The sequence below is a fragment of the Paramacrobiotus metropolitanus genome, unplaced genomic scaffold (assembly GCF_019649055.1).
Source record: "Paramacrobiotus metropolitanus isolate TYO unplaced genomic scaffold, Prichtersi_v1.0 Parri_scaffold0000063, whole genome shotgun sequence".
NCBI classification, from domain to species: domain Eukaryota; kingdom Metazoa; phylum Tardigrada; class Eutardigrada; order Parachela; family Macrobiotidae; genus Paramacrobiotus; species Paramacrobiotus metropolitanus.
Window position 1 is genome coordinate 553,738 of NW_026570283.1, and position 25,233 is coordinate 578,970.

At 44.0% G+C, this 25,233-nt stretch overlaps 4 protein-coding genes across 4 annotated transcripts; 1 reads left to right on the forward strand and 3 right to left on the reverse strand.

Annotated features, from left to right (window-relative positions):
• Positions 1–841: 841 nt before the first annotated feature.
• Positions 842–3,820, reverse strand: LOC129593745 (uncharacterized). Its single transcript, XM_055490197.1, is given in 4 exon segments — positions 842–1,522; positions 2,644–2,813; positions 2,816–3,077; positions 3,408–3,820. Coding segments are annotated over 4 exon segments (1,101 nt in total). The 5' UTR covers positions 3,545–3,820; the 3' UTR covers positions 842–990.
• A 951-nt stretch (positions 3,821–4,771) lies between these two features.
• On the forward strand, positions 4,772–6,104 carry LOC129593692 (uncharacterized). Its single transcript, XM_055490131.1, has one exon. It carries the CDS (start codon positions 5,010–5,012, stop codon positions 6,102–6,104), a length of 1,095 nt encoding a protein of 364 aa, XP_055346106.1. The 5' UTR covers positions 4,772–5,009.
• A 1,191-nt stretch (positions 6,105–7,295) lies between these two features.
• Positions 7,296–9,242, reverse strand: LOC129593693 (serpin B9-like). The gene is made up of 3 exons (XM_055490132.1): positions 8,675–9,242; positions 7,801–8,289; positions 7,296–7,438 (listed from the first exon to the last, which is right to left on the reverse strand). The coding sequence occupies exons 1-3, from the start codon at positions 9,240–9,242 to the stop codon at positions 7,296–7,298; spliced, it is 1,200 nt and encodes a 399-aa protein (XP_055346107.1).
• A 6,617-nt stretch (positions 9,243–15,859) lies between these two features.
• Positions 15,860–17,507, reverse strand: LOC129593694 (serpin B8-like). Its single transcript, XM_055490133.1, has 2 exons — positions 16,421–17,507; positions 15,860–16,035 (listed from the first exon to the last, which is right to left on the reverse strand). The coding sequence occupies exons 1-2, from the start codon at positions 17,505–17,507 to the stop codon at positions 15,860–15,862; spliced, it is 1,263 nt and encodes a 420-aa protein (XP_055346108.1).
• Positions 17,508–25,233: the final 7,726 nt, after the last annotated feature.

Here is a 25,233-nt window from a genome sequence, read left to right on the forward strand (position 1 = left end):
AACAGCCATACACGCATGTCTGGCAAAACACTTTTGTCGCGTGATAGAAAGCCCAAAACCGGGTCTGCTGGAAAACTTGCCGTTGTCACCGTTAATGTTTGTAATGAATAAATTATAATGATCTCACACGCTGTCCACGAGTCGGAAAAAAAGCGTGCACTCACGCACCATCAATCAAAACAATTCCGTACAAAATCACAACCACAAAAAAGTTGGCACTCGCGAAGATTCACATTAAAAACAGTAAAAAAATTTATCGGAAAAAAGGAAAGATAAAATAATGTGGAAAAAATGGTAGTGTTATGAATATTACTATGAGAACATTATCACGAACGATATTATAAAAAATGTGATGCCTAACGGCTTCCTCTAAACAAAAGCAGCATCTGCTAAATAATTAAGATGCAAATTCGTCTGCCGGTTGAATTATACATTTTTAGAAAAACAAGGTACTGAAAATCGTAAGACAGCAATCCGCACAAATCCATTAATAAATAAACATTTAAAATTCATAAAAATCTAATAGAATCACCTAAAACTGATGAAAAAAATTACAGATTTTCAGAGAATTATTTAAAGTTGTAAATCTCGAATATCCTCCCAAAAACATGCGGCGCACAATCAGTGACTTTTACACAAAACTGCGGTCAAATAGCAGATTATCTGTCAAATAGCAAATAGGTCTTATTAGCTTATACCATAAACCGGATAATTCGCTTACACACAGTAAAGAAAAAATAAAAACGTGCACGTGAAAAAAATTTAAATAAAAACCAAAAAAAAACATCAAAATGAAAAAAGTTTGCGCGTAAAAGAAATAAACAGAAAAAGTTACAAAAGCACGAAATAAAACTTAATAAAAAATGACAAAATATAAACGAAAAATTGGCATAACAAATAAACAGAAAGCTGCGAAAAATTACAGAAAAAAACCCATAAAAATTTCTGGAAAAAAATTACACAAAATAGTACTATAGTACTGACCTTTAGTTAATAATGATAAATGGCGTATTCGTGAGTGAACCGCCTCGCCACGTGGTCAAACAGCTCCCGGTCCTTCTTCCACAGCTCCCACGCCTGCGGATTGACCACCCGCCCACAGGCGACACTCCCGGGGCGCAGCTGCCCCTCCTCCAGCACCGTCACATCCAACGCCAAATACCGCCCGACCAATTCCACCACAAACTCCGGTCCGCGCACACACGACCAATGATTCCCGTCGTACAACTGAATGTCCTTCCGCTTCGTGTAGGGGAAGTAGAAGTCGCCGTGGGGCGCGAAGAAGGGACTGTAGATCTTGGTTAATAACTGGGCGTGGTAGGCGTCCACGGGGTAGGTCTTGGGGAAGTGCAGGAGGAGTCGGAAGCGGCCGCCCAGGTAGGGGGTGCCGTGCTGACCGAGAAAGGTGATGACGGCGTGGCTGATGGGTTGCTGGTCGGCCGGGAGGGCCGGGTCGGCGTTGCACAGCTGGATGTTGAGGATGTCGGGCCGGCGGAGGGCGCCGCGTGCCGAGTGGCTCTGTCTGCGTTGAACAACAGTTAAATGCCGCAAAATATTGAAATTAATAAAATAAGGAAACTTCTAAATTTTCACAATTTTCGTATATTTATATTTCTTTTTGTTTCTTATTTTTTCTATTTATTTTACGTAAGTATGCAGATACATGAAACTGTAAGTATGCAGGTACAAGGTATCTAAAAAGAATACAAAAAATAATTTAATTAATAAGATAAAAAAAAACAACATACTGCGAAATTCAGCCAAAATATAGTATTGCATAGGTATCTGCGATAGTTCATGTGTGAACAACACAATGTGGGTGACAGTCTAGTCATCCATCTACAGTTTTCATCTTCACTGTGTATGGACTTATAGTTCGCGAACATGTCTTGCCGCGCGGACAGTAACACTGACCGCAACTAAAAAATTCCTGAAAAAATTTAAATACCGCGAAAGTCCTACAGATTAAAAATATCACATCGTTAAATAAAACGAAATCAAATTTCTGCAACTAACTGTCACAAAATACCAGAAAACGAACAGGACGAAAGAAACAAAAAGCCCTAAGGACTTAAAACTTCCCGCAAAAATTCTGCAGCTTTTATCATCGGAAAATATGGCTCGGAAAATGGATAAACAAAAAATTGGAAAAACAGAAAAAACGTTTGAATATCATTCTTAATTTTTACTGGTTACAGCTGTAAAGTGCCGCAATAAAGACATATAGAGGACCCTGAAGTGCAGCCATCGCTCTACGAAACCCATCTTCATCAACGAGCAGTCAATATATGAAGTAGTAGTTTTTCGCCACGAAAATCTGACGAAAACTATGGAACCGTTTTCCAGACCAGATAATCGACTTATTTTATTACAATTTCAATAAGGTTACCTGACGAAATAATAATTTATTTTAGAAATACATTCTCAGCATCTTCCACAACCTAAAGATACTTAAAATCACTAATTTTTTTCATAAAATAAAAGTAAGATATTCATAAACAAAATAAACAAATATCTTAATAAACAAATATATAAAATATAAGATCAATAAATAAAACATTAAATAAACAAATAATAAATAAATCATAAAATACGTGAATAAAATAATGTTAGTTTTATTGAGATTTTTTTCTCCACACCCACCGGATGAGATGCGCAGCGGGGCCCAACGGCCGCCCGATCCGCTCCATCTCCCGGATGATCCGCTGCGGCACCATAGGGCGGACGCCGGGATACTCGGGTGAGGGGGCCAGGCGCAGGAAGCAGTGGAAGCACGCCAGACTGTCCACCGTGTGTTTGTAGATGGCCCGCCACGCCTCCACGTTCCCCCCGGCGGCGCGACTCGCTCCGACAGCAGACCGCGGCGGGCCAGCGCCGTCACGTAGAATTTGTAATCGGCCAGGGCGGCGGCCAGGCGACGGGGCAGGAGGGGGGTGAAGGCGGGGGAGGCCTCCAGGAGGGCGAAGAGGTACGCGTCGTTGGAGGCCAGGTAGGAGATGATCAGCTGCCAGAGCTCCAGGGGCAGGACGGCGCCGGGGGAGAAGGTGGTGAGCGGGGGAAGGTCGAGGGGGGCCAGTCTGTGGGGTTCAAGAAGCGAATTAAATTAAATTATTAATCCCGAATTTTATCAAATAGTGCCCCTCCCCTTAATTAGGTCCCCGTGTCCAACAGCCACCCCTGGACAAATTTTCAGACGGACTTGTTTGTGAAATTCATTTATCCCCAAGTACACCTCCGTTGGTTCATCCACGAAATACGGTGCTGTCCCGGGATCGTTATGATCAAATACTACCCCGGGGACATTAATACTTCTATTGGTAAAACACCGTATTGAAGTGTGGTTGCGCTGTTTTACCTACCGCGCTGGTTTCCCTGGTTTTCTGACTTGAGGGAGTTGGGGTGCCTACCTGCGAAAACAGTTTGTGGGAGGCCGCCGCGGGCAATCGGAGAAATGGTAGCTGCAACGCTGCCATAGATCGCCAGAGCTGACGAACGGCTCGCGACCCGCACAGCCGCAGTCGTCGGGCGCTGCGGATTCCGACATTTTCTGCAGCGCGACGGCGATGCAGCGCTGAAGTACGCAGCGATACCGGAGCCCGAGACGGGGGGAATAGGGTCGATCCAGGCGCAAAGAAAGACAAGCTACTCAAAAGGAATTATAACAGTAATCGATAATGATCTCTTACTCTTGCAGAATAAAAAATGGACAAAAGTAAAATCTAAAAACACTTTAAAACAGCAAGGAACTCGGGAATTCGGAATGCACTGCAGTTTCGAACGCAAATCAACCAGACTGCCGCCTAGCTGGGAGTCTGCCAACGACGACACTCCGCGGTAAATCTGGAGTGCGCCTTCTCAGGCGGTATCCACTTGCGCAGATGATGGCGGGCTAGTTTTGTACAGTACGTGCAGCTGGCAAGTACTACAAGTACAATACATAGTATTGTACATACAACCATGCTGTATGACAGTAATATCAACTAATCTGCAATATCGCTCATCTTCCATGTGAATTATTACTAGTATTTCAAAATCTGATTTATTCAGTAACTTCAAAATTTATTACAGCAAGGTCTACTTTTTCGCTGATTATGTGATAAATTTGAATTCCTTCAAGTACTTATCTACTAGCGTGGCAATGCACCGAGAATGCCGCATACATCATAATCAAAACAAAACAAATAATCAACAAATAAAAAAAACAAAATAAAAAACAAATAATCAAATAATCACTTAGCAGTTATTGATACCAAATTTTTGGAATTTACATGATGACATTGTATTAAGTTATTTACTTACTATTTGCTAATGCGGTAATGTTAAAATATTGGTAAAATAATAAATTTTAATACAAGTATGCTCGCTATATACACGAATAGTCAGAGATAAATTATTATTTTCACAAAACCGATGAAATCCATCAAGCAAACTAGTGCTGCAATAAGACCAACGGCGATAGTGTTATAAGAGGAAGATTGCGCTCGAAAAATTAACGTTTCGCTGCCGTGTTATATATCACCTTGCTCGCCTAGATTATTCCGTACCCACTCAACGCGATCATCAACGCCGAGAACGCGATCTGTACAAAAGAGCCATGAATAACACATTGCTTACGCTGGCGAAATCGAAAAGCTCAGGTTTATTAGTCCATAAACTTTATATACCAAGTAGAAAGAACTAAGTTAACTTCTTAAACGATGTTGAAAAGAGGACGCGTGTATAATTTTTAAGGTATTGTAGAATATTTGGAAAACTGTATACTGTACAGTTACCCTGCATGCAGAACATTCATTGGGTGATACGATGTACGATTGTACATTTGTACTGACGTATACTGTATAGTATTTATGTATACGCCGTAAAACGTGGCGCGACCATATTTGTTTTACTACAATCGCCATTTTTTATGTTGGAGCACTTTCCGGCGCTTAATTTTTTGATTTTCGCGTAACATGGCGTTATTAATAATCGTGGCTTAAGTTAGGCCAAATACATATGGAGCAAACAGTATGTGGCGCTACATGGATGGCGCCGTGGGCGCAAGTCGACGATATCCCCTGCAATTTATTCTTCGCGTGACAATATTTGTCAGCCTTGTGGTTTTCTTCATTAATTCCCTGCTGAACAAACTGGACCATGCTTGCACAGCCGCTGAGGTTGGTCTTCAGAATGACGCGTCACGACTACCGTCATCAGTTTTCGCCGGGAACGACACCATGACCGCACCGACTGTGTTCTTCGTGCATTACGTAAAATTCACTCCGCGACGGATTCCATTACGGTTTCTGGATTACGTCAGCATCCGCTCGGCGTTGAACAACGTCAAACCGGATAAGGTCCTCGTCCACGGCGACACCGAACCCACCGGACCCTACTGGGAGCTGCTTCGCAAAACTGGGATGGTCGCACACCGATTTCGGCAACCGACAAAAACAGCCGGGAAAACAAAAGTTAAATTCCGCGAACACTGGGCGGATATGGCTAAACTGGACGTGGTACTGGAATACGGGGGCGTGGCCGCAGATTTTGACGTGTATTTCATCCGCGGGGAGCGGATCAAGGAGATCCTGCAGACGAAGCAGTCCATCACGTGCTACGGCGATGAAGACGGCTATAACATCGGCTTCGTCGCCGGGCGCAAGGCGGCGCCGTTACTGACCGCCTGGCGACGCAGCTACGAGGATATCTACCTGCACGACTGGAATTTCAATCAAGCGCGCGTGGCACGGTATTTAAGTATACTGTATCGCGAGACGAACTACGTCGCCGGATTCGTGTGTAATAATCCGCATCCGAATAATCTGTACCCGTTTTATAAGCAGTTGGGCGTGGTTAAGTGGGAAAGTTCCCTGGCGGTGCATACGTACTACCGGCAAGTTGGGAGCTATGCCGAGAAACCGGATGATTTGTATAAGCACAGCGATCGGAATACGTCGCATGTGGAGATGCTGATATCGTTGCTGGAAGGCCGGTTGCCGGCGATGGAGGACGGTTTTCGGGATGAGATCGATCCTTTGACTGGACGGTTGATCGGGGATGCTGCTCCAGTAACCGAATTAAGAAAAACAACGGCGAATATCCGTATAACTGATATTGATATATGACGCCGTTTTTACTGTGATATTCTTAGCGCATTTTCGGTGAGAGCGACTAGTTTCTGCCGTTTAACATGTTCTATCGTTTTCTCTCAAATTTTGGGACCGAAAAATTTTTTCACTAAAACGGTATAACTGTGTATTTCTGAAATTACGTTTTTTCGTGCATGTATGAATCGTCATAGTGATAGTAATTATCGGATGAGAAGTCTAGTAATGCTTTTTTAATGTTTAAATTCGATCACTTTTATTAGTGTAAATCAGCGCAGGCATGTTGTTATGTATACTGGCTGTTGTCGATAAAGAAGAAGTTTAGTAACAATTTCATAAACATTGTGCAAGTTGCATAAAAAATTTAGTAGAACGATTGCTGCTGACGTCGCGTTTTTTGTGTGCACATGTCCTCGTGCAGAGTTGCTTACACAGGAATAATTACCATAGTTAGAGTATGCGCAACTCGGTTGCCGTATGAACAAAAAGGATTAAAAAAACGCGAAAAAAATCGAGATACGCATCTGGCATGCTTGTGAGAAGATATGCCGCTAGTCTACCGTCAACTCGGTTTCGGTCCGGTTCGGCTCGGTTTCGGTGGCATATCTTCTCTTGTGGTCCAAAACACGCTGCTACAAAGTAGTAAGTACGTGCTGTAAAACATTCACTGGAACGCAGTAATTAATTCAAACAAAGCAATTAGCCAAAACAAGGACGAATACAAAGAAATTTAGCGTCATTGTATGTGCACGCAAAAAAATAGCAATTACGCCATCTGCCGGCGACTATGGAATCTATCCGTAACTCAAGGATAAGCAAAGAAGAAAATCATAAAATTCACAGCACATCATAAAATGGTACAGAATCCAGTGGTGAGGACCACTTATTTCAAGAACTGCGGCGTCAATTCTTCATCGAAATTTTTGGATACCAACATTTTTTTCCCCAGTGCGACGGAGCAATGCGGAATTGACTTTGGGATGTGGTTACGCGGTTGGATCGTTGATCTGTCCGATAAAGACTGGTACAGTAAAACCTCTCTATAAAATACAGGCACTCTATATGTATGGTGTATGTAACTCTTATAAAGAGGTGAATGCTATAAAGAGAATCCCCCCTATGTTATAACATGCGAGCCAATCCGGTTCCTTACAAGTTGTATGTTATAAAGAAGTGTATTTAATAAAGAAGTGTATTTTAAGAGAGGTTTCACTGTACCCGAGTGACTTCGTTCCAGATGACCACTAGAAACGGATGATTAGCCACGAAATGCGGTTGTCGTTCGGCTAAGCAGTTGGGTATTAAGCGGAATCCGGTTACTGCCGTAGCTTTTACGCCGTACTCATCCATATCTGCAACATTTTAACGCCGTGGATTATATAGTTAAATAAGCGCAGTTACAGACATATGCTGGAATTTTTTTGGATGGACTTCATGACGGAAAAGTCAAATTACAGTAATCACAGTTTGAAAACATGTTATTTATTTTCCGCTATACCTATATTATCGCGCAGATTTAAAAAACGTGATTAGTGGTCGCACCGACTCCGAGCATACGCATGCCAGGGTAAATACATAATGCCAGAATCCTATGTTTACACCAGAACGTTCACGCTCTCCTAAACACCCTTTGGCGCTGCGTTTAAGTATGCTCCACCAAAGTTTTGGTCTGTTGCAAAAGAGAATGCCCGCAGCTGTATCTCGTATCCCGTACCCAATATAACTTCCTGTTTAAACTCATCAATTTTCATTTCCCTTCCATCATCCATCATGCGCGAGAAATTCCCTGTCGACGGTGTGTACATCTGCTCTAAACCCAGCTTTTGCGTAGCTGGGATCAGGTCGGTACTGCAACGGATGCGAAATTTGGGAATGATGATGTATGGCGTACCATCGCCTTCGCTTTTCTGCATCCAGGTTAACAGCCGTTGTATGGTAAGCATTTCGATCAATTTCCGCATTCCATCAGTAGAATTATCGGCAGGTAATAAAAGCATGACGCTAAATTTTCTGCCTTTTACGTCCAGGATAATCATCTTGGGATCGCCGGCCTCCACCACAGCCCTGGGGTACGGCAGCACGTTGTAGTGCCAAACGACTGCGTTCTCTTCTTTCCTGAAACCCACAGCTTTCTCAATGCCATCACGACAGTGGAACGGCCCAGTTCTAGTGTGGGTCGGGCCAAAGGGCACTTCCCACTGACCTAAAGGATTATACAAACTGGAACATTTTTGAGCCGTTTTTTTAATTTAATTGAAACCAAATACCTACCGGAAATAATGAACTGAAGTATTTTGGAAGTTAAAAAAAAGAAATTTCAGCTTTCTGCTTATAAGCGTTTAAGTCTGCATATAGACAGAATGACTTTTGTTCGATCTGAAAATGGTTGTATTATTTACAAATTTTTCGCTACTTTCGCCAAAATTTTGTTTAACCCATTGATTTCCTTTTTCTTCCAATACGCAAACGTAACAAAGATTATGTTTTTAAAAAGTATTTATCCGAAACCATTAAAGACACAGAAAATTAAACTTACAATTATTAGTAACCCTGAAAGTTAATAATATTTGAACCGCGCATATACTGACCAGCAAAATCGATGATGTTGATTAACATTAACGCTGTATCAGTACTGTCTCGGCTTTCGGTGAGGAATGCCGTTATTTTTCCGTCCGTTTTCTCCGCCACAAACTGATTGACAATCGCTACCGCTCGAGCGGGATTATCTTGAAACGGCGTCGGAATAAATCCGCACTGTATGGACGTCTCCACCGTTTCCCGGTACTGAGCGACCAAGCGACAGTGGTCATCGTAAAACATCGCATTCGTACTGTTCAGCGCGCCTTCCGTGTTAACTGCATGTAGATTCGTTATCAAGTCCGAAAATGATCTTCCATCAGGACACAGCAGCTGCGTCAACGCTGTATGCAGTTCACCATCGGTTCCGGGCAACAGCGCTGCCAGAATCAGTTCCACGGAATACGGGCAGATAACAAGGTTTTTTTTGGGGTTACGGCACGTTTCCACCGCGGCCTTGAACGCTTCCACGGCGAAACTGTTCTCCGTATTTACCTTTAATTCCGTGGTTTGAGGAGGTAGGAGATTGTGATGAACATTATCCTCCTGTGTAGAGTGGGCTAGCTTCTTTCGTCCCATACATGCCCCAAAACAGTCCAGAAAGTTCCGCATAACTGGAGGCGAAGTCTATAGTGCGGACTGGAAAAGTATGGCAAATGCCAAATTATGTATATGCGTTTGGATTCAGAATCAGTAGTAAATACAATACAGACATGCAGCATTATTGAGAGCTCTGTCGGGAGCGATCGATACTTGACCAACTGAGTAGCCACAGAAGACACACTTTTCCATGCGCTATCTTTAGAGCAACGGTCAGCCTATCGATTTTCTCTTGCGGCATGTAAAACAGAGATTATATGGCTCATACCAGTTGACCACAACTGTTACGGGTAGTAGCTAGTAACACACTGCGTGGCCCAATCTCGCGATTGTATAACGGCAGATTGCTTCTCAACGCGCCACGCGAAACAGCTACTCTGGGCTCGGAACTTTATTCCATTGGGCAGATATGCCGATACATTGGCCGGAAGCGGCCCCAAGCCATCGAACAAAACAACAACAACAAAAAAAAATTTTCTTAACTGCAAACAACTGTGAACAACAGCGCAGAATGCTACCGCTCGCACTTATATAGACACACCACTATACACAGAACATGTGCTCGCTTAACAACCAGGATGCGGCGCCGTACGTCGCAATACGCGGATTCTCCGGTGCCTTAGAATCCAGTCCATTGCTTCTCAACGCGCCACGCGAAACAGCTACTCTGGGCTCGGAACTTTATTCCATTGGGCAGATATGCCGATACATTGGCCGGAAGCGGCCCCAAGCCCAAGAAGCCAAACAAACAAGGAACAATGCGGAAGCAACAGCACGGCTAAATTTACCGTTGCAAAGTGAGGGCTGTCGCAATTCCGGAAGCGAATTCTCGGCGGAAGTCGACATCACGGCTGATGTACTGCTTGTAGCAGTCGCTTCTCCAATTCCCTTGAGCTTTCAAGGAATTTTCCGATAGGCCAACAGACGAGGAAAATGTAGCGGCTCCCCTCCGAAAGGAATGAGCGGAAAACCGTGAGACGTCCGACACGCCACCGCTTTCCAGTGTTTTCCGAAGTAATTTGTTAAATTCATTCGAGGTTAAAGGTTTAACGGTTTCGCCAACCCTATAACTAAACAAGAAATCGTGGTCGCGCGGTCGCACAGATTTCTGAGCGCTGCGAATGGCTTGAACTGGGCAAAAACAGCTGCCGTTGACTACAGGGAGCGGTACGATGAGTTCAGCGTCTTTGTGTTTCATATTCTTTAAGGCTTTTACGCGCAAAGTCGCTTCTGACTTCCGGTACTGAAGGTCCTTGGTTCGAAGAGCTGCGCTGTTATTCCGCCGGAAAAGCAAATTTGATGAACGAAGGAGGGAGAAGAATGCTACCAGGCAAGCCGCCCAGAACGTTTTTCTCAAAGCGAGCGGCAAACAATGCAGATTCTTATGAATCGTGCGCAAGTGGCAAGGAGAGATGGGGTCACGACGATTCGGGGCAAGGTGGCGAGAACGACGAAGACCTGCCAATGATTCCTTGATGGAGAAATGTGACAAATCTGGGGCTTCGAGATTGTGCTCGTGGTGAAAAGAAACTAATGCCGAGACATAATTAGAAACAGTGTTGAATTCCAATTCGTCGGAGAGATGCGCGATGTATAGGCGTACAGTGTCGACGGAAGCTGGCAAGGCAAGTAAATTGAATTGTTTGCAAAACTGAAGATATCGAGACCACTGTTTCTCACGCGTCCGCCTTGTAGAGGGAGCCATGGATCGTTTCCGCAAACTTTTCGATCGATGCTCCAGAGCCGACATGAGGATACCTGGAAGTAGTGTGTTCTGGTAACGAAAATTCACGGAAACGCGGGTACATGCCGGTAAAGGTGTTAACAGACTTATTTGACTCAAGCGCCCGACTAAGAGCATCTGCTGCGGTGTTGGTTGCTCCGGGCCGGTGATGAGCGCGGATTCTAAAATCGAATTTTATAGACGCGTAAAAAATAAGTTTCAACCACAACATTCCAAACGCATTGCGGGAACATCCTCGGTTGAGGAAGGCAACAGTCGCGGCGTTATCGGATTCGATAATGACCGTACTTCGGTGAAATAGCGGGGACCAAACGAGGACCGCAACACAAGCACAAATGAGCTCGAGGAAGTTGACGTTGCTCGCCACCGATGCGTCCAAAACCGGCGTAGGCAACCAGCATTTGTTCAACACGACAGGCGGTAATGATAGAGGATCCCACGATCCCAGTAGCCAAAGGTCACCGAATACAGCACCGAAGCCGCTAAACGAAGCATCGGTGCTAAAAGTTATTTCCGGCCGAAGTAACCCTAGAGAGCAGGGGATGAGACCGTTCATGCCGGAAGCGAACTGAAACCACCAGCGAAATTCTTTTTGCAGCGGGACTGTGATGCGAGCTCGGTGGTTTGCGCTTTTCAAGGCGGAAATGCAATCGATGAACATCCTGGAGAAAGTCCGCGCACCGTAAATTGCGCGTGAGGCAAATGAAATGTGGCCCAAAAATTTCTCCAGTTCCAGCCGGGTGACCTTTACTCGGTGCGACAACATAAAGGCGCTATCCTGCAGTGCGTGGAGTTTGTCGGTTGGTAATTCCAACCGGCACAACACTGAATCGATGACCAAACCAAGGAATTTTATGCGAGTGGACGGTCCTTGGACTTTTTCGAATTTCACGGCGAAACCCAGTGATTCGAGCAAAAAAATTAGGACGGCTTTTGCGAGTGCGCAGCTGTCAAATGTGTCTCCAAGCACCAAAAAATCGTCCAAGTAGGACACAATGGCAAAACCACGGCAGTCGGTGATGGGACGTAATGCTGACGCATCTGACTTTCTGACGGCTCCGATTGCGTTAATACGAAGTGGCTTTTCATGTTGTTCTACCAAACGACCAAGTTGAATTTCTTCAAGAAATATTGCATCCATGAAAGGTTTATTGTCGGAACAAAGTGCGCTTTGGTAATTTTTGCAGTCAGCCGGCGAAACACATTGAACATCGTTTACAACAGAAAAGCCATTTGCAATGCCATTCAACAAAAACTTTTATCTGGGTCAGCTGAAAGTTCAGCCTCCCAAACAGACAGGCGTTGAGTAAGAGTACAACGTAACAACAAATCCGGGTCATAAACAATATCGGTTATAACATCAGAGCGAAGAGAGGAATCCGTCGTAACGGTTGATTCGCAGTAGTTAGGTATGGGCAGCGGAGGATCCGGGTTAGGTAGTCGGTAGAGGTCATGCGGTGAGAAGGTAAGAAGTCCGTGATCCCGGAGATGAACAGGAGGCGGGTTCGGAAGGTCAGCCTCTGCTGGTGCTTGGTCGCTCTGCGCAAGCCGTGGCACGGTGATGCTTCCCGCAAAATCCGCAGACGTGGGGATAGTGGCACGGCGTCTCGAGACACGGTTTCTGGTCGTTGTAGTTGTAGCAGCAGTAGTTGGGGAAACGGCGTTTTCCGGTGTCCGGACGTCCTGAACGAAAAAGAGGGTTAGCGGCTTTTTTGCCTCGGGAATCCGAGGATCGGCGAGAATCCGCCGAAAAATGGGCATCAGCTGTTGAGTCGCGACGGGAAATGTCACCCAGAGACAACCCTTCGATGTCGGCTTCCATGCGAAATTCGCAATCGAACCCGAGAACCGCGTCGTCCCTGTAAACGCAGCGCTTTCGCGCTAAATATTCTTGGTATTCCAAGAATTCAATAAGAGATGCAGGTACATTACTCTTTCGAGCCAAAGTTAGGGCGCCCCTGATGTTGCCGGCAAACAGTTCGTCACACGTAATTTCGTGTGGCTTTAAATCCTTATGAGCCTTATGGGCTGCTCTTACAAACGCGTAGGTATGTGGTCTGGCTATACTTCGAGCGTGGTCGGGAATATGCGAAAATTCGCTTGAGCTGCGGCAAGGACTAACAGATCGCTCTACACTTTCCTCACCTGAAGCAGACTGATGGCGCTTCCCGATGCTCCGTGTTGGGGAACGACCGCGAACAACGGATTTCCGTTGAATGCCAGACAATTTGATGCGTAAATCTGCCGGAGAAAGGTCACCTGGTGGCACGATCAGCGGTGATGATCCAGCGGCTTGCTGTGCGGCGAAAACTTCAACGCGATCCCGGTCCCGGGAATTCGTAATAAAATCCAGATTATCAGGGAATTTCCTGACCTTAGCCAAAAAGGCCAAGTCCTCCGCCGTTTTGTAGCCCTTGTCAGTAAGTTGGGCGACTGATTCGGCGGATATGCCAACGGCAGTGGCAAGGTCAAAGGGGGAATCACCCTTTACTGGCCGGTCGTCCACCCGTTCTTCCTCAACTTCGGAGGCGTCATCCGGATGAAGCAGTAGAAAGAGGCGGGTCACAAGGTCCTGCTTCGTCTCCACTTTGGGATCAAACGCCTGCTCTCCCTCCAGTTCAACAATAAGCTGTTTGACTTCCTTCAGGTTTAGACGACCAAGTTTCTTCTTATTAAACGTACGAGCTGATTCCACAGTAGCAGGGGCCATGATGAAGATAACAGACGTCTGTATAAAATAATAACTGACGATTTATGCAGAACGCTGCTAAAGGTCACTGGCCAAACTTAACTGTAAAAAAAATTTTCAAAATTTTCTTAACTGCAAACAACTGTGAACAACAGCGCAGAATGCTACCGCTCGCACTTATATAGACACACCACTATACACAGAACATGTGCTCGCTTAACAACCAGGATGCGGCGCCGTACGTCGCAATACGCGGATTCTCCGGTGCCTTAGAATCCAGTCCGTTCCGGAAAAAACAAGCATTAATATAAATAATTTAGGAGTATCTTATAAATAATGAATATCAATAGGAAAAGTAAGTATTATGGAGCTGTAAAGGAAATGTCGAGTTAGCAGCGCCGTCTACAAATTTGGACGGGAGATATGGATATAGGTAATAGCTTACTCGTCACGCATCGTTACTCGACCAGAACACAACACACACCACGCATCGCTGTTAGGCCCGACCGCTGCCTTCAACTTGCCGGGGCATTCCACACTCTACGGCCGCCAGAAATTTTCTGTTCTTTACACACGGATTTCGAAGACCAAAAACAGAAACTACCGTTTCTTACATACTAAAAGGAATTCCGTCGTATACCGCAAATAAGAAACTGTCACGGTTCGCTGAACTATCTCAGTTGATGTGTACTTTGGTTTTGTAGCGTGCACTTGCACGGGAGAAGCGCATGTGCCCATCAAATTTCACAAACGTTGCCAATCTCCGGTGTACAAATAATGGAATCACAAGAAACGAAGAATCCGGGCCGTTGGTCAGGAATGTAGTTACGGGCCGACTCGATGGAAGAGCAACCGGATATTGCGCTTACCGCCTATGTCGATAATTACTGGATGTACTGTGATGCTGTTGGTGTTCACATACCAGTACTTTTGGTGAAACCCTTCTCCTACTTTCTGTACTTCGCCTTGATATAATTATTATCTTTACAGTGGAATTTCCTTGTGGCAAAAATTTATATTAAAAGTGGTGTTTTCAACGCAAAATATACGTTATGTAATATTTTCCCATAATGCATACTTCGGTAATTTCATAAAGCTTCGAATTCCAAGCATTTGTTCAGCCGATTTTCGCTGACCATGCATCACTTATGCGTGCTCGTTCTCGTGTAGAGTTGTTTACACAAGAATAATTGCCGCACTGTACAACTAGATTGTTTTATGCGTTAACACCAGCCGGCAACGATGCCAAGGTAAACGGCTTTCCTTGTACCACTGTTCACAGGAAGCCGGGTGATTTGTAGAAACACAGTGATCGGAATACGTCACATGTGGATGTTGATATCGTTGCTGGAAGGCCGGTCCCGGAGATTGAGGAAGGTTTTCGGGATGAGATCGATCCGTTAACTGGACGGCTGGTCGGGATGTTGCTCCGGTCAACCGAATTAAGGAAAGCAACAGTGACTACGCGTACTCCCGATATCTGACATGTAACCGGCAACGCCGGTTTTACTGTGATATTGATAGAAGGAATGCAGTTCTTGGTCAAAATTTGATTCTTTTTGTCATTCATATTCTAACCTTTATCGTCTTTTGTCTTCGCTGTTTGCACGGAAAAAATTCAAAACAAAAATGGATATCGAAATTCAAAACGAAAACTTATCTTTATGTCCTGTTTTAGCATGTATGGACTATCAATACGAGTAATATTGTGAATATTATCTGAAGCAAGGCTTGATTCGAGTACTCCACATGTTTGTTACAATGGTCTAAGTTGCACAAAAAATGCAGTTGAGGAATTTTGTCTGACATTGCACTTTCCATGTGCGCATGTTCTCATGGAGAGTTTCTTACACTTGAAAAACTTCCAGAAATAATGGCTTGCTTGCCGTAAGAATTGACAGCCCATTGCAACGCTGCCGACCGAAAATGCTAGCCAGCCATGTTTTTGGAACTGAGTACTATAGTAACTGTAGTGTTGTTACTATAGTAATAACAAATCGCCATGGACCAATCGTGTTAGTTCAGAAATGCAATTTACCATCGCAAAACTCCGAAAACATTAAGCAAGTATTCATCAAGAGAGCGGTCACACTCAACTTGCATTTTTTTGTATGACTTCTTCCACCGAGTACGAGTGTGTGTCCAGTTGATGATGGGTTGGCATTACTCGGTGGGATCATTGATTTGACCAATAAAAACGGGTACACCGACGACTTCGTTCCAGATGACCACCAGAAACGGTCGGTCGGCAACGAAGTCGGGTTGAGGTTCACGTAAACAGTGACACACCAATCGGCATGCACTGACAGCCGTCGCTTTTACACCGTACTCATCCAGATCTACAAAAAAAGATTTTTCGATGTTCAGCAACATGTCAACTGAGCACAACTGCGGAAAGATACCTCCATAATTATCATGAATCGTATTACGTATTACGTATTATGTAGTACGTATTACGTGTTAGCGTATTACGTAGTTATAATTATATTAGTAAATATTTTATGGGTAAGACAATATTATTCTTTTTCGTAACACTTAAAATTCCAGGACATTCTGTGTTTAAACAAAACATGCACAAGTGAGAAGATGTGCAACACAAGGGGTCTAAAAAACCGTTTTCTCGCGTGAAAAAATGGGCGTCGACTAATCCATTAAAAATTTGGTCGCTGGTCTCTTGCTCTGGCACTCTAAAATAGCAAGTTTCATCTGCAGAAAGTTTAGTACCTAAGATAACTTCTTGTGTAAATTCATCGATTTTCATTTCTTTTCCATCATCCATCATCCTAGAGAAATTCCCTGCCGATGGTGCGTACATCTGGTCTAAACCCAGCTTCATTGTAGTTAGGATCAGGTCTGTAGAGCAGCGGATGCGAAATTTGGGAAGCAGGATGTAGGGGGGACAATCGGGCTCGCTTTTCTTTAGCCAGGATAAGAGCCGCTGAATTGTCAGCATTTCTACCAGCTGCCGCATTCCATCAGCCGAATTATCCGCTGGTAACAAAATCATAACACTAAACTTCCTTCCCTTTACATCCATGACAATGATTTTTGGATCACCGACCTCGACAACGGCCCTGGCGTAATCCAAAACATTATAGTGCCGGATGCAAGCGCGCTCTTCTTTCATGAAACTGACAGTCTTTTCCACACCACCGGGACAATGAAAAATGTTCTGCTTAGTATCTTGCGGGTTAAATGGCGCTGTCCACTGTCCGGCAAAATCTATGATGTTGATTAGGATAAGCGCTGCATTCGGTCGGCTTTCGGTAAGAAATGCCGTAATTTTGCCCTCTGTCTTCTCCGCCACGAACTGGTTGACAATGTCCACCGCTCGGTCCGGAGCATCCTGAAACGGCGTCGGAATAAACCCGCATTGTATGGACGTCTCCACCGTCTCGCGGTACTGAGAGGCCAAGCGACAGTGATCGTCATAAAACACCGCATTCGCACTGTTCAGCGCGCCGTCCGTGTTAACTGCCTGTAGATTCGTTACCAAGTCGGAAAAAGATCGTCCATCGGGACACAGCAGCTGCGCCAACGCTGCATGCAGTTCACCATCGGTTCCGGGGAAAAGCGCTGCCAGGACCAATTCCGCGGAATACGGACAGATTACAAGATTTTTGCTTGGATGGCGACAAGTTTCCAAAGCGGCCTTGAACGCCTCCACTGCGAAATTATTCTCCGTATTTACGGTGAATTCGGTGATAGGAGGAGGTGGTGGGAGAGTGCGATGAGTAGCTTTCTCCTCTGTAGACTGCTTTAGCTCCTCTCGTCCTATACATGATTCAAAACAGTCCAGAAAGTTCCGCATAGTGGAAGAGATATTGCCTGAAGCGAGTACTGCGAGGGTGTGGCAAAAATTGAGCAAGATGTTTGATTCTGGGCTCAATAAGTTTCTCACGATATGGAAAGCAATGACATGAAGCCCGCCCGTCGTGTTCGGGTGAAAAGAAGGACAGGTCTATAGTCACAGATTTTTCATGTTAAAAGTAATACTTAGCCATTATAATAATTACACTTGTATGTAGTAATTACACTCACAATTACACTTGCAGTACTATTTTTTAAAGTATTCAGCATGAGAGTTTGAAATGTTAGTGCAAAATATAACATTAAGAACATTCGCGTACATAATAATATTGGTGTTTGCACTGGGGCTAGTTTGCTTTCGGAGCATACTGGGACGATTGCCTTGTACTGAATGACCAGCATATGTGTGCGTATATTGTTATACTGCGTAGCCATCGATCGATACATGACCTACTCTAGTCACAGCAAATGCACTTTTCCATGCGCTATTTTTAGGGCCGTTATTAAATCGATTTTCTTCTGCAGTATGTATCTCTGCCGCACATTGACCTTATGGGAGTTGTATTACGACTGTCTGCCGCAATTACTTACGACTACTTCAGTTTTATGCATGCACTTGCACGATGAAGGCGCATGTGCCCACCAGACTGTACATATGTTGACCGGTTGCCGATTGTGCCGGTGTATAGCGGAAATACGGGATGAGAGAAATCCGTAAAGTGGGTGGTTAGTCACACATAGTATACCGGTAGTTACGCCTTCCGGTCCTGCCTCCATTGGAGAGAAACCGGTTATTGCGCCTACAGAATCTAATGGTGTCCATGTCGCTGTGCAGGTTTAAATGTAGGGCCGTTTTTACTGTAATGCTTTTAATACTAATATAGTTATGTAATAGTAATGCAAGGGTCTGGGTATTTCCTGGAAACTGTGTTTTTCCCGTACTTTTTTCATTTTTCCCTGACATTTGTTTCGGAAAAATTTCTTTGGTGGCAAAAAGCATTTTTAAAAAAATGTAAAAGTATTGTATTCTCCGCAAACACATACGTTACGTGAACTTCCTGCATGAGACATACTTCGTTAATTTGTATACAGTTAGGCTTTGGAGGCTTAAAGCTTTAATTTAGGCTTTGAAGCAGTTGCTCGGCTCGGCTGATTTTCGCTGACCTTGCATCACTTATGCGCCCGCGTTCTCGTGGAGAGTTGCTTACACAGGAATAATTGCCGTACTATGCCACTAGATTGCTTTGTGCGTTAATATCAGTCGGCAACGATGCCGAAGGTAAACGGTACTCCTTGTACCATTGTTCATATCGTAATGTGCGCAACGCTGCTGCTGTTATTGGAGTATTACTGTGTTACCGAAGTATTTACTGTTTTCTACTTACAATGCTGCGCAATCGCGCTCCCGCTCATAATGAGATCGTCTTTATGGACCCGGAGCCTGGAAAGCCGCTCTGGGACACTCCGGCAACTCGGAAGGGGAAATCATCGCTGTGTCGGATTTGTATGATTTGCGCTGGACTGCTCTTATTGATCTGGTTAGGACTGATGGCTTTTCGAATGTGGCGAGCCGATGGAATCAACCATGGAACGCCACCGCCGCCGGTGGATTTTGGAGAACATCACAGCGATCGTGTCGCCCCGGGAATAGGGCATTACGATATGGACTTCTGAACTGACGACCTTGGATTTAATATGGTCTACACCAGCTCTGGATGCTGAATAACTGGTGTGATTGAATTTACTTTTTGAGACTGTAAAAAGCAGCGTGTGCATTCTTTGCGTTGTCTATGGAGAAAGGTAGCCGTGATTTGTGATTACGAATAAAGAGGAGTATTGATAATTGATTTATGACTTTAGTACATTTACCAAATGGCAGTCTGCGCTAACACAACCTGAACGCTGAATCATTTACAGGAACGTTCCCCAATCGAGCCGAAATAATACAGTTAATTAGCCCAGTCGTTAATTAGAGGCGCAGAAAGTCCCGCAGCGGTGCAAAAAAATACAAAAATAAATACTCGTATAATAATAAATATAAAAATGAATATAAACATGTGCGTGGTTTCACTGCTTTTAAGATGGAAATCACAAATATTATCATAGTTAGTGTCACCGAGCATAGGGCCGCCAAAGTCTTTCAATTCAGAGGCAATCACGAATGCTTAGGTTTATCGACCTGTCTGTTGCGAATGCGGATAAAATTAACACGAATGCGGATAAAATTAACACGACAATGGAAATGGCTATTGTCACCCCCCTGCACCCCCTTTTGACTATTGTCACTCCCTTGCACCCCCTTTTGACTATTGTCACCCCCTTTATTTTAATAAAATAAACACCCCCTTTGACTATTGTCACCCCTCACAACACCCCTTTTGGCTATTGTCACCACCTTTTAATTTATTCTTGTAATTTTTCCTTCAGCGGCTCTTTTTTAATTTTATTCCTGCCAGTTAGGTTGGCAGTTCTTGACCAGCGATCGAGGCAGTCCTTTACACGAAACAGCGGTTCCTTCCGGTGGACGTTCGAGGCCATCGTGTGACGACATGGAAGCCTTAGCCCGCATGTACATGACGCGAGACAGTCACACTGATACCGCATGGTGCTTTTGTCAGAATGTACGTACTAAGTATTCTGCCCTTCGCGTTCGTTGGAACGGTCGTTCGCCCGTGGTCTTTGCCATGTGCGCTTTGTGGCGGATTTATAAACTAGAGTCTTGCGCTAGTTTATATTTATTTCTGGCAACTTTTTCGATCGATCAATGGCGAAAGTCTGGTTGGTGGCTTAAGAAAACCACAGAAAACCAAAGAAAACCTAAGAAACTTAAGAAACCAAAATAATAAGTACATACTATAATTATGCAGATTTTATTCTATCAAGTATACTTACTATAAAGTACTGTAAAATACTACTACTAAGTTGGCTGAAAGGTCAACCCAGCAACAATGTTGAAAAAAATGACCGAGGAGTGGCAATAGCCAAAGGGGATGTCTATTTTATTTAAAAAAAGGGAGTGACAATAGTCAAAAGGGCGTGCAAGGGGGTGACAATAGCCAAAAGGGGGTGGGAGGGGGTGACAATAGTCGCACCCTATTGATATTCAAATAACAGTAATAATAACACAGCATTCTGTTCATGTAAACCTAAAAGACAAGGAATTCGGGACGTTTCATACAAAGCGAAGTTGTAGCACTTCGTAAAGCGCAAAACGACGGTCGCTATTACTACTAGCTTTCTTGGGGCCCTCATTGAACAGATCGGGAATTTTGTTTGTAAATTATAATAATAAGACATGATTAAAATTGAAGAGAAACCATAACTATTGCTTGAGTTTCCTCAGTTAGAGAATAGGAGATTAACCCAGATTGATACGCCGATGGAAGCCAAAATAATGGTTTTCGTAAGACTGAATGATATCTCTTTGTTTGTGAGCTTGTATTATTGATCGGGAAAAACAACTAAACTTAGTGTTTACCGGATGGATGTACGAGTGTCTGTAAGTTGTCGAATGCTGCATGTTTTTAGCAAAATTTTATGGTCGGCATACACTCTGTACATCAAAGACGCTTTGCATGTACAGTATTCCTTTACAGCATTAGTCTCTGTTCGGGGCACACACGGTAGGTTTTACGGTAACGATAGCGGTATGACTCACCACAAATTTACCGTTTTTCTGCCTGTACCGTATCGTAGATAACGATAGAAAGCGTTGGTATCGTTGGGCATCTCCGGTAGAATCTTGTGAGCCGTGGAATTATTGGATTACCGTTTTGTCGAAAGAAATAAGCACTTGAAACATCGCTCTATTTAATAAAATATTTTGCCAAACAATAAAATAGAAATAACATTTAGAAACAATTTGTTTTGTGACGGGACTAACAAACCGGAAGTCGTCTGTTCACACAAACTGCCTCCCCACAAGCGGTTGGTCACGCTCTTGCAAAATTTACTTTACATTTTTTAATTCAGTGAGACCGGACCGAGCCCAAGCCGAACTCTGTATCGAGCGTTATCGTTGTGCTTAGCGAACAAACAAACTTCTAACGATGACGGAAACCATCACGATAGCTACCGGTATCGTCACCGGAAAACCTACCGTGTGCGCACCGAACAGACACTATATGCACGGTAATGCACCTGACGATTAGAAACAAAAATACGAACATGAATACGATACGCCACATTGTACGAAACGTTAGCTATAAGGCTCGAAAGAAAGAATAGGCAGGATTATTGTGGATACTTCTATACAGAGTAATCGAAAATTATAATGAGCCACAGTCATCACAGTGTCGTTAGTACTCGTTACCAAATCTCTCTAATCAGTAACTGGGGTTATTGGGTGGCAACCTACGGACGTCAATATATGGTTCCATCTTGTCTAACTTGGCGACACGGGATGCAGGCTCCGATCCATAAGGGATAGTCGAAACTGGCTCCATCGTGCACATGTCATATACGCACGTCGCTACATACATAAAAGTACAAACACCCAGATTGTGTGTAGATTTCTGGGGCAATGTAGATTATACGACACCGTTATGTACAGACAGTTACCAATGTAGGGAATGTGTCTTTACCATGCCATATCTCGCCAGCCGTCGCGTAACGGTCTGCGTAAGGTTCGGTTTGGTTTATAGGTGACAGATGGAAGCGGTACGGCAGAACATCACGGATGTTGCGGTTATTCTTTCAGGCCAGTGATGGGCGAAGCAGCACTGCGACTGCACTAAGTCGCTGTTCTTGTATCCTGCCACGCAGTCACGGCAGTGAGGATCGCCGTCCACCGGGCATCTTCTCTTTCCTGGCAGGAGATTGTCACTCAGGAATGCAGTCTGGCCCTTCCCGGCCCTGTAAACACCTTCGAAGAACGGGTTACGGTTGCTTCTGCCATTCGGGTAAGGTTGCTCGATGCGGACATAGGGTGTGAAGCCGGCCGGTTGTCATGCCGGGATGGTGTACTGGATGTCGTCGGCGCGGACGGTTAAAAATCACACGCAGCTGGTAATACACAGCAACACCACAGCGAACATTTTGCTTAAAACGCAAGTTTACCGATATGCTACTTGAAACGCACTGTTGAGGCCTGCAAATGATGTGAGCGCTTTATATACTACAGTCCAAGACTGGTGTGATGCTTTCGCTAACTTTTGCCGCGAACAATCCGTCACCATGCTCGAACATGGCTTTCAGTGCCTTTCACCATGCTCGTTACCCAGGAAGCTACCCGATAGCACAGTAAATTTGAAGTGCTTTTCCCGATATCATGTCCGTGTCCGCATCGAAACTTTCCTTACGCTGTGTGAAGTGCCTTCTTTGAATAATTGTCTATAATTCCGTGGATTCGTCAGGTGGGTGGTGGATTGTAAGGCACTCTCAGTAATAAAGACGGCCTAGATGATGGATCCAAGAATTTTGTTGCAGGCTGCAGCTCATGCGCTCATCGTCGGACGTCCAAGGCGCCGACTGCTTTGGAGAGGTTTACAAATTCTAACCAATTACATTGAACATTTCCATGCAAAGTGGATTAACAATCATCGCTGGTAAATTGGTAATGTCCGTCGGTCCACCAGGTTTTTTCCAAGTATTCAAAATTGGTACTTTTACCGTCAGCAAATTGTTAAGGGAAAAAACACCCTGAATTTTGTGTTTTCAGCAAATTCCCTGGATGATTTACGAAATCTGGTACGTTCGGTGCTGTCCAAGCGAAATGATATAAAAGGTTCTTAGCCGCTCACTACATTTAAGTGGTTTAACAAAGCGTTACTACTAGAGCATTGTGATAAACGTTTGTAGATTCTTCTTCTAAAAATTCTATTTGCTGCTGTGTATATCCGGTGTGGCATAGTCTTTGACAGTCAACGGCGAAAACAAACGATTTATGGGAGTATAGATCTGTAATTTTGTAAAGCAGGTCATCACTTTACACATTCAGTACAGTCTGTACAGATGTACATACATCATGTATTGTACTTGCGGTTCCACCTTGTTCTCCAGACACGCTTCCAAGGGGAAAGTTTTTGCAAAGGACAACCTGTCGCTGCAGCACACAGGCACAGTTATTTTCCTGACCGTAATTGTTCCACGCTAACGACTGCGCCAAGTAAAACCAGCTGAAAGGTGGGCATCAGACTTTGCCCATCTTTCAGGTGAGGTGAAAATTTTTCCCATTTTTCCCAGCCCACCTCATCTTTTAGAGGGGAATGAAAATGAGATGGGACAGAGCCACAGATGAGGTGAGATGGGCTGAAATTTCCAGAAATGGGATGAAAATTTTTTACCGAAATGGGCTGAAAATGGGCTGAGAAGCCTGGGTGTAAAATAAAATTATAATTATCAAATTACAGTTATCTTACTTCCGGCGCAAGAAATGTGTTTGCCACAATTCCAATTCCAGTGCAGAAACGCTTAATAAATCCACTCAATCAAGACTGCAATCACATTGATATGCAATAGTACACTGATGTTTTGTAAGACCGCTCAAAGAAGCTGTTCCATTGGCACTGGCATTGTAGCAGCAGACAGCAGGACTGAGTTCGCGTACTTCTACTTACAATTCAATATGAAAATGCAAAGAACCTTAGAGTCTGTAGAGTGATTTCTTAGTTTTTAGATCTCGTGCTAAGTATTGTAGTCGTGAATACTCATCTGGAAACGAAATGATTGTTCTTATTTAAATGCGCAATTTTAAAACTTTCGCCAGCCACTGTCTCTTCCCGTGATCATCTGGCAGAACGAATATGTCCAAAACGGTGGACACTGTGGAACTGCTCAGCTCCGATGATGAAGGAGACCCGAAGAAATCTGCCACTTCCAAAAAATCAAATCCCCTTGCTGATACCATATCACCGAAGTTGTTCTACTTGCATCTGTACGAAGCCCATTCGTCAATGAAAGAAACAAGAAATTTGCGAACAGGGCAGCTGCACAGCGCGAAATGCAAGTTTTGCAAGAAGGCCAATGGAAAAACCGTCAAAGATTTCGAATCGTACGGAAAATTCAGGATTCACGTTGTTACTCATCACGGGAGAGAACCAGTAAGCCCTTAAGCATTTTTGTGTTTGGTGATTCTCCATACAAGTTTTAGGCATACGTATTTTTGCGCTAGTACTTAGTACTTACTGTGTTGCTGTTGTTTGTAGTTGTATGATGTTCACTGCTTACTTGTTAGTGCTTACATTTTGCTTTACCTTAGTAAAGTATACTTACACTAACCCTTGTAAAACACTTTAAATAATGTACCTCTCGTGCTAATTACTAATTGTATGTTGAAAGAATATAACTACTTCAACGGCTTGTTGTAGGCAGTGGAAGACTTCATCGCTACTCACGGAAAATCGACCTCCGCGTTATTGCAGCCAGAGATTGACAGTCTTAAGTGCGTAGAAAAGAAAGTGACTCCGTACAGTAACGAGCATCGCCAGCAGAGGCTTCTGCATGAATGCGTCGCGGATTGCCTGTTTTCTACTTTAATTTCGGTGAATGCTTTGACAAATCCATGTTGGGACAAACTGGTGAAGAATTTCGACGAACGGCTACATGTAAGTGACGATAGTTACTTTTAAATGTAACAATACGGGGGGTAACCGGTTGTGGATTTCGCTAGTGTGCTCACTGTACTTTATATTCGCGCCTGTGTTACATTTTATGCGCAGCAGCAGGTTTTGTGTTTAGAACTAGAAGTTTCTAACTAAAAATCTCATTATTTTGTAGTGGCCGACTCA

Excerpts from the sequence above, each read along its gene's own strand:
- LOC129593692 (XM_055490131.1), top strand. The coding sequence starts at position 5,010 with ATGTGGCGCTACATGGATGGCGCCGTGGGCGCAAGTCGACGATATCCC.
- LOC129593694 (XM_055490133.1), bottom strand. The coding sequence starts at position 17,507 with ATGCGGAACTTTCTGGACTGTTTTGAATCATGTATAGGACGAGAGGAG. Across the intron at positions 16,036-16,420 it reads TACACAAGAAGTTATCTTAG|ATCTGGATGAGTACGGTGTA; the intron begins GTACTAAACTTT and ends CTTTTTTTGTAG.
- LOC129593693 (XM_055490132.1), bottom strand. The coding sequence starts at position 9,242 with ATGGGACGAAAGAAGCTAGCCCACTCTACACAGGAGGATAATGTTCAT. Across the intron at positions 8,290-8,674 it reads CAACATCATCGATTTTGCTG|GTCAGTGGGAAGTGCCCTTT; the intron begins GTCAGTATATGC and ends ATAATCCTTTAG. Across the intron at positions 7,439-7,800 it reads TAAACAGGAAGTTATATTGG|ATATGGATGAGTACGGCGTA; the intron begins GTACGGGATACG and ends AAAATGTTGCAG.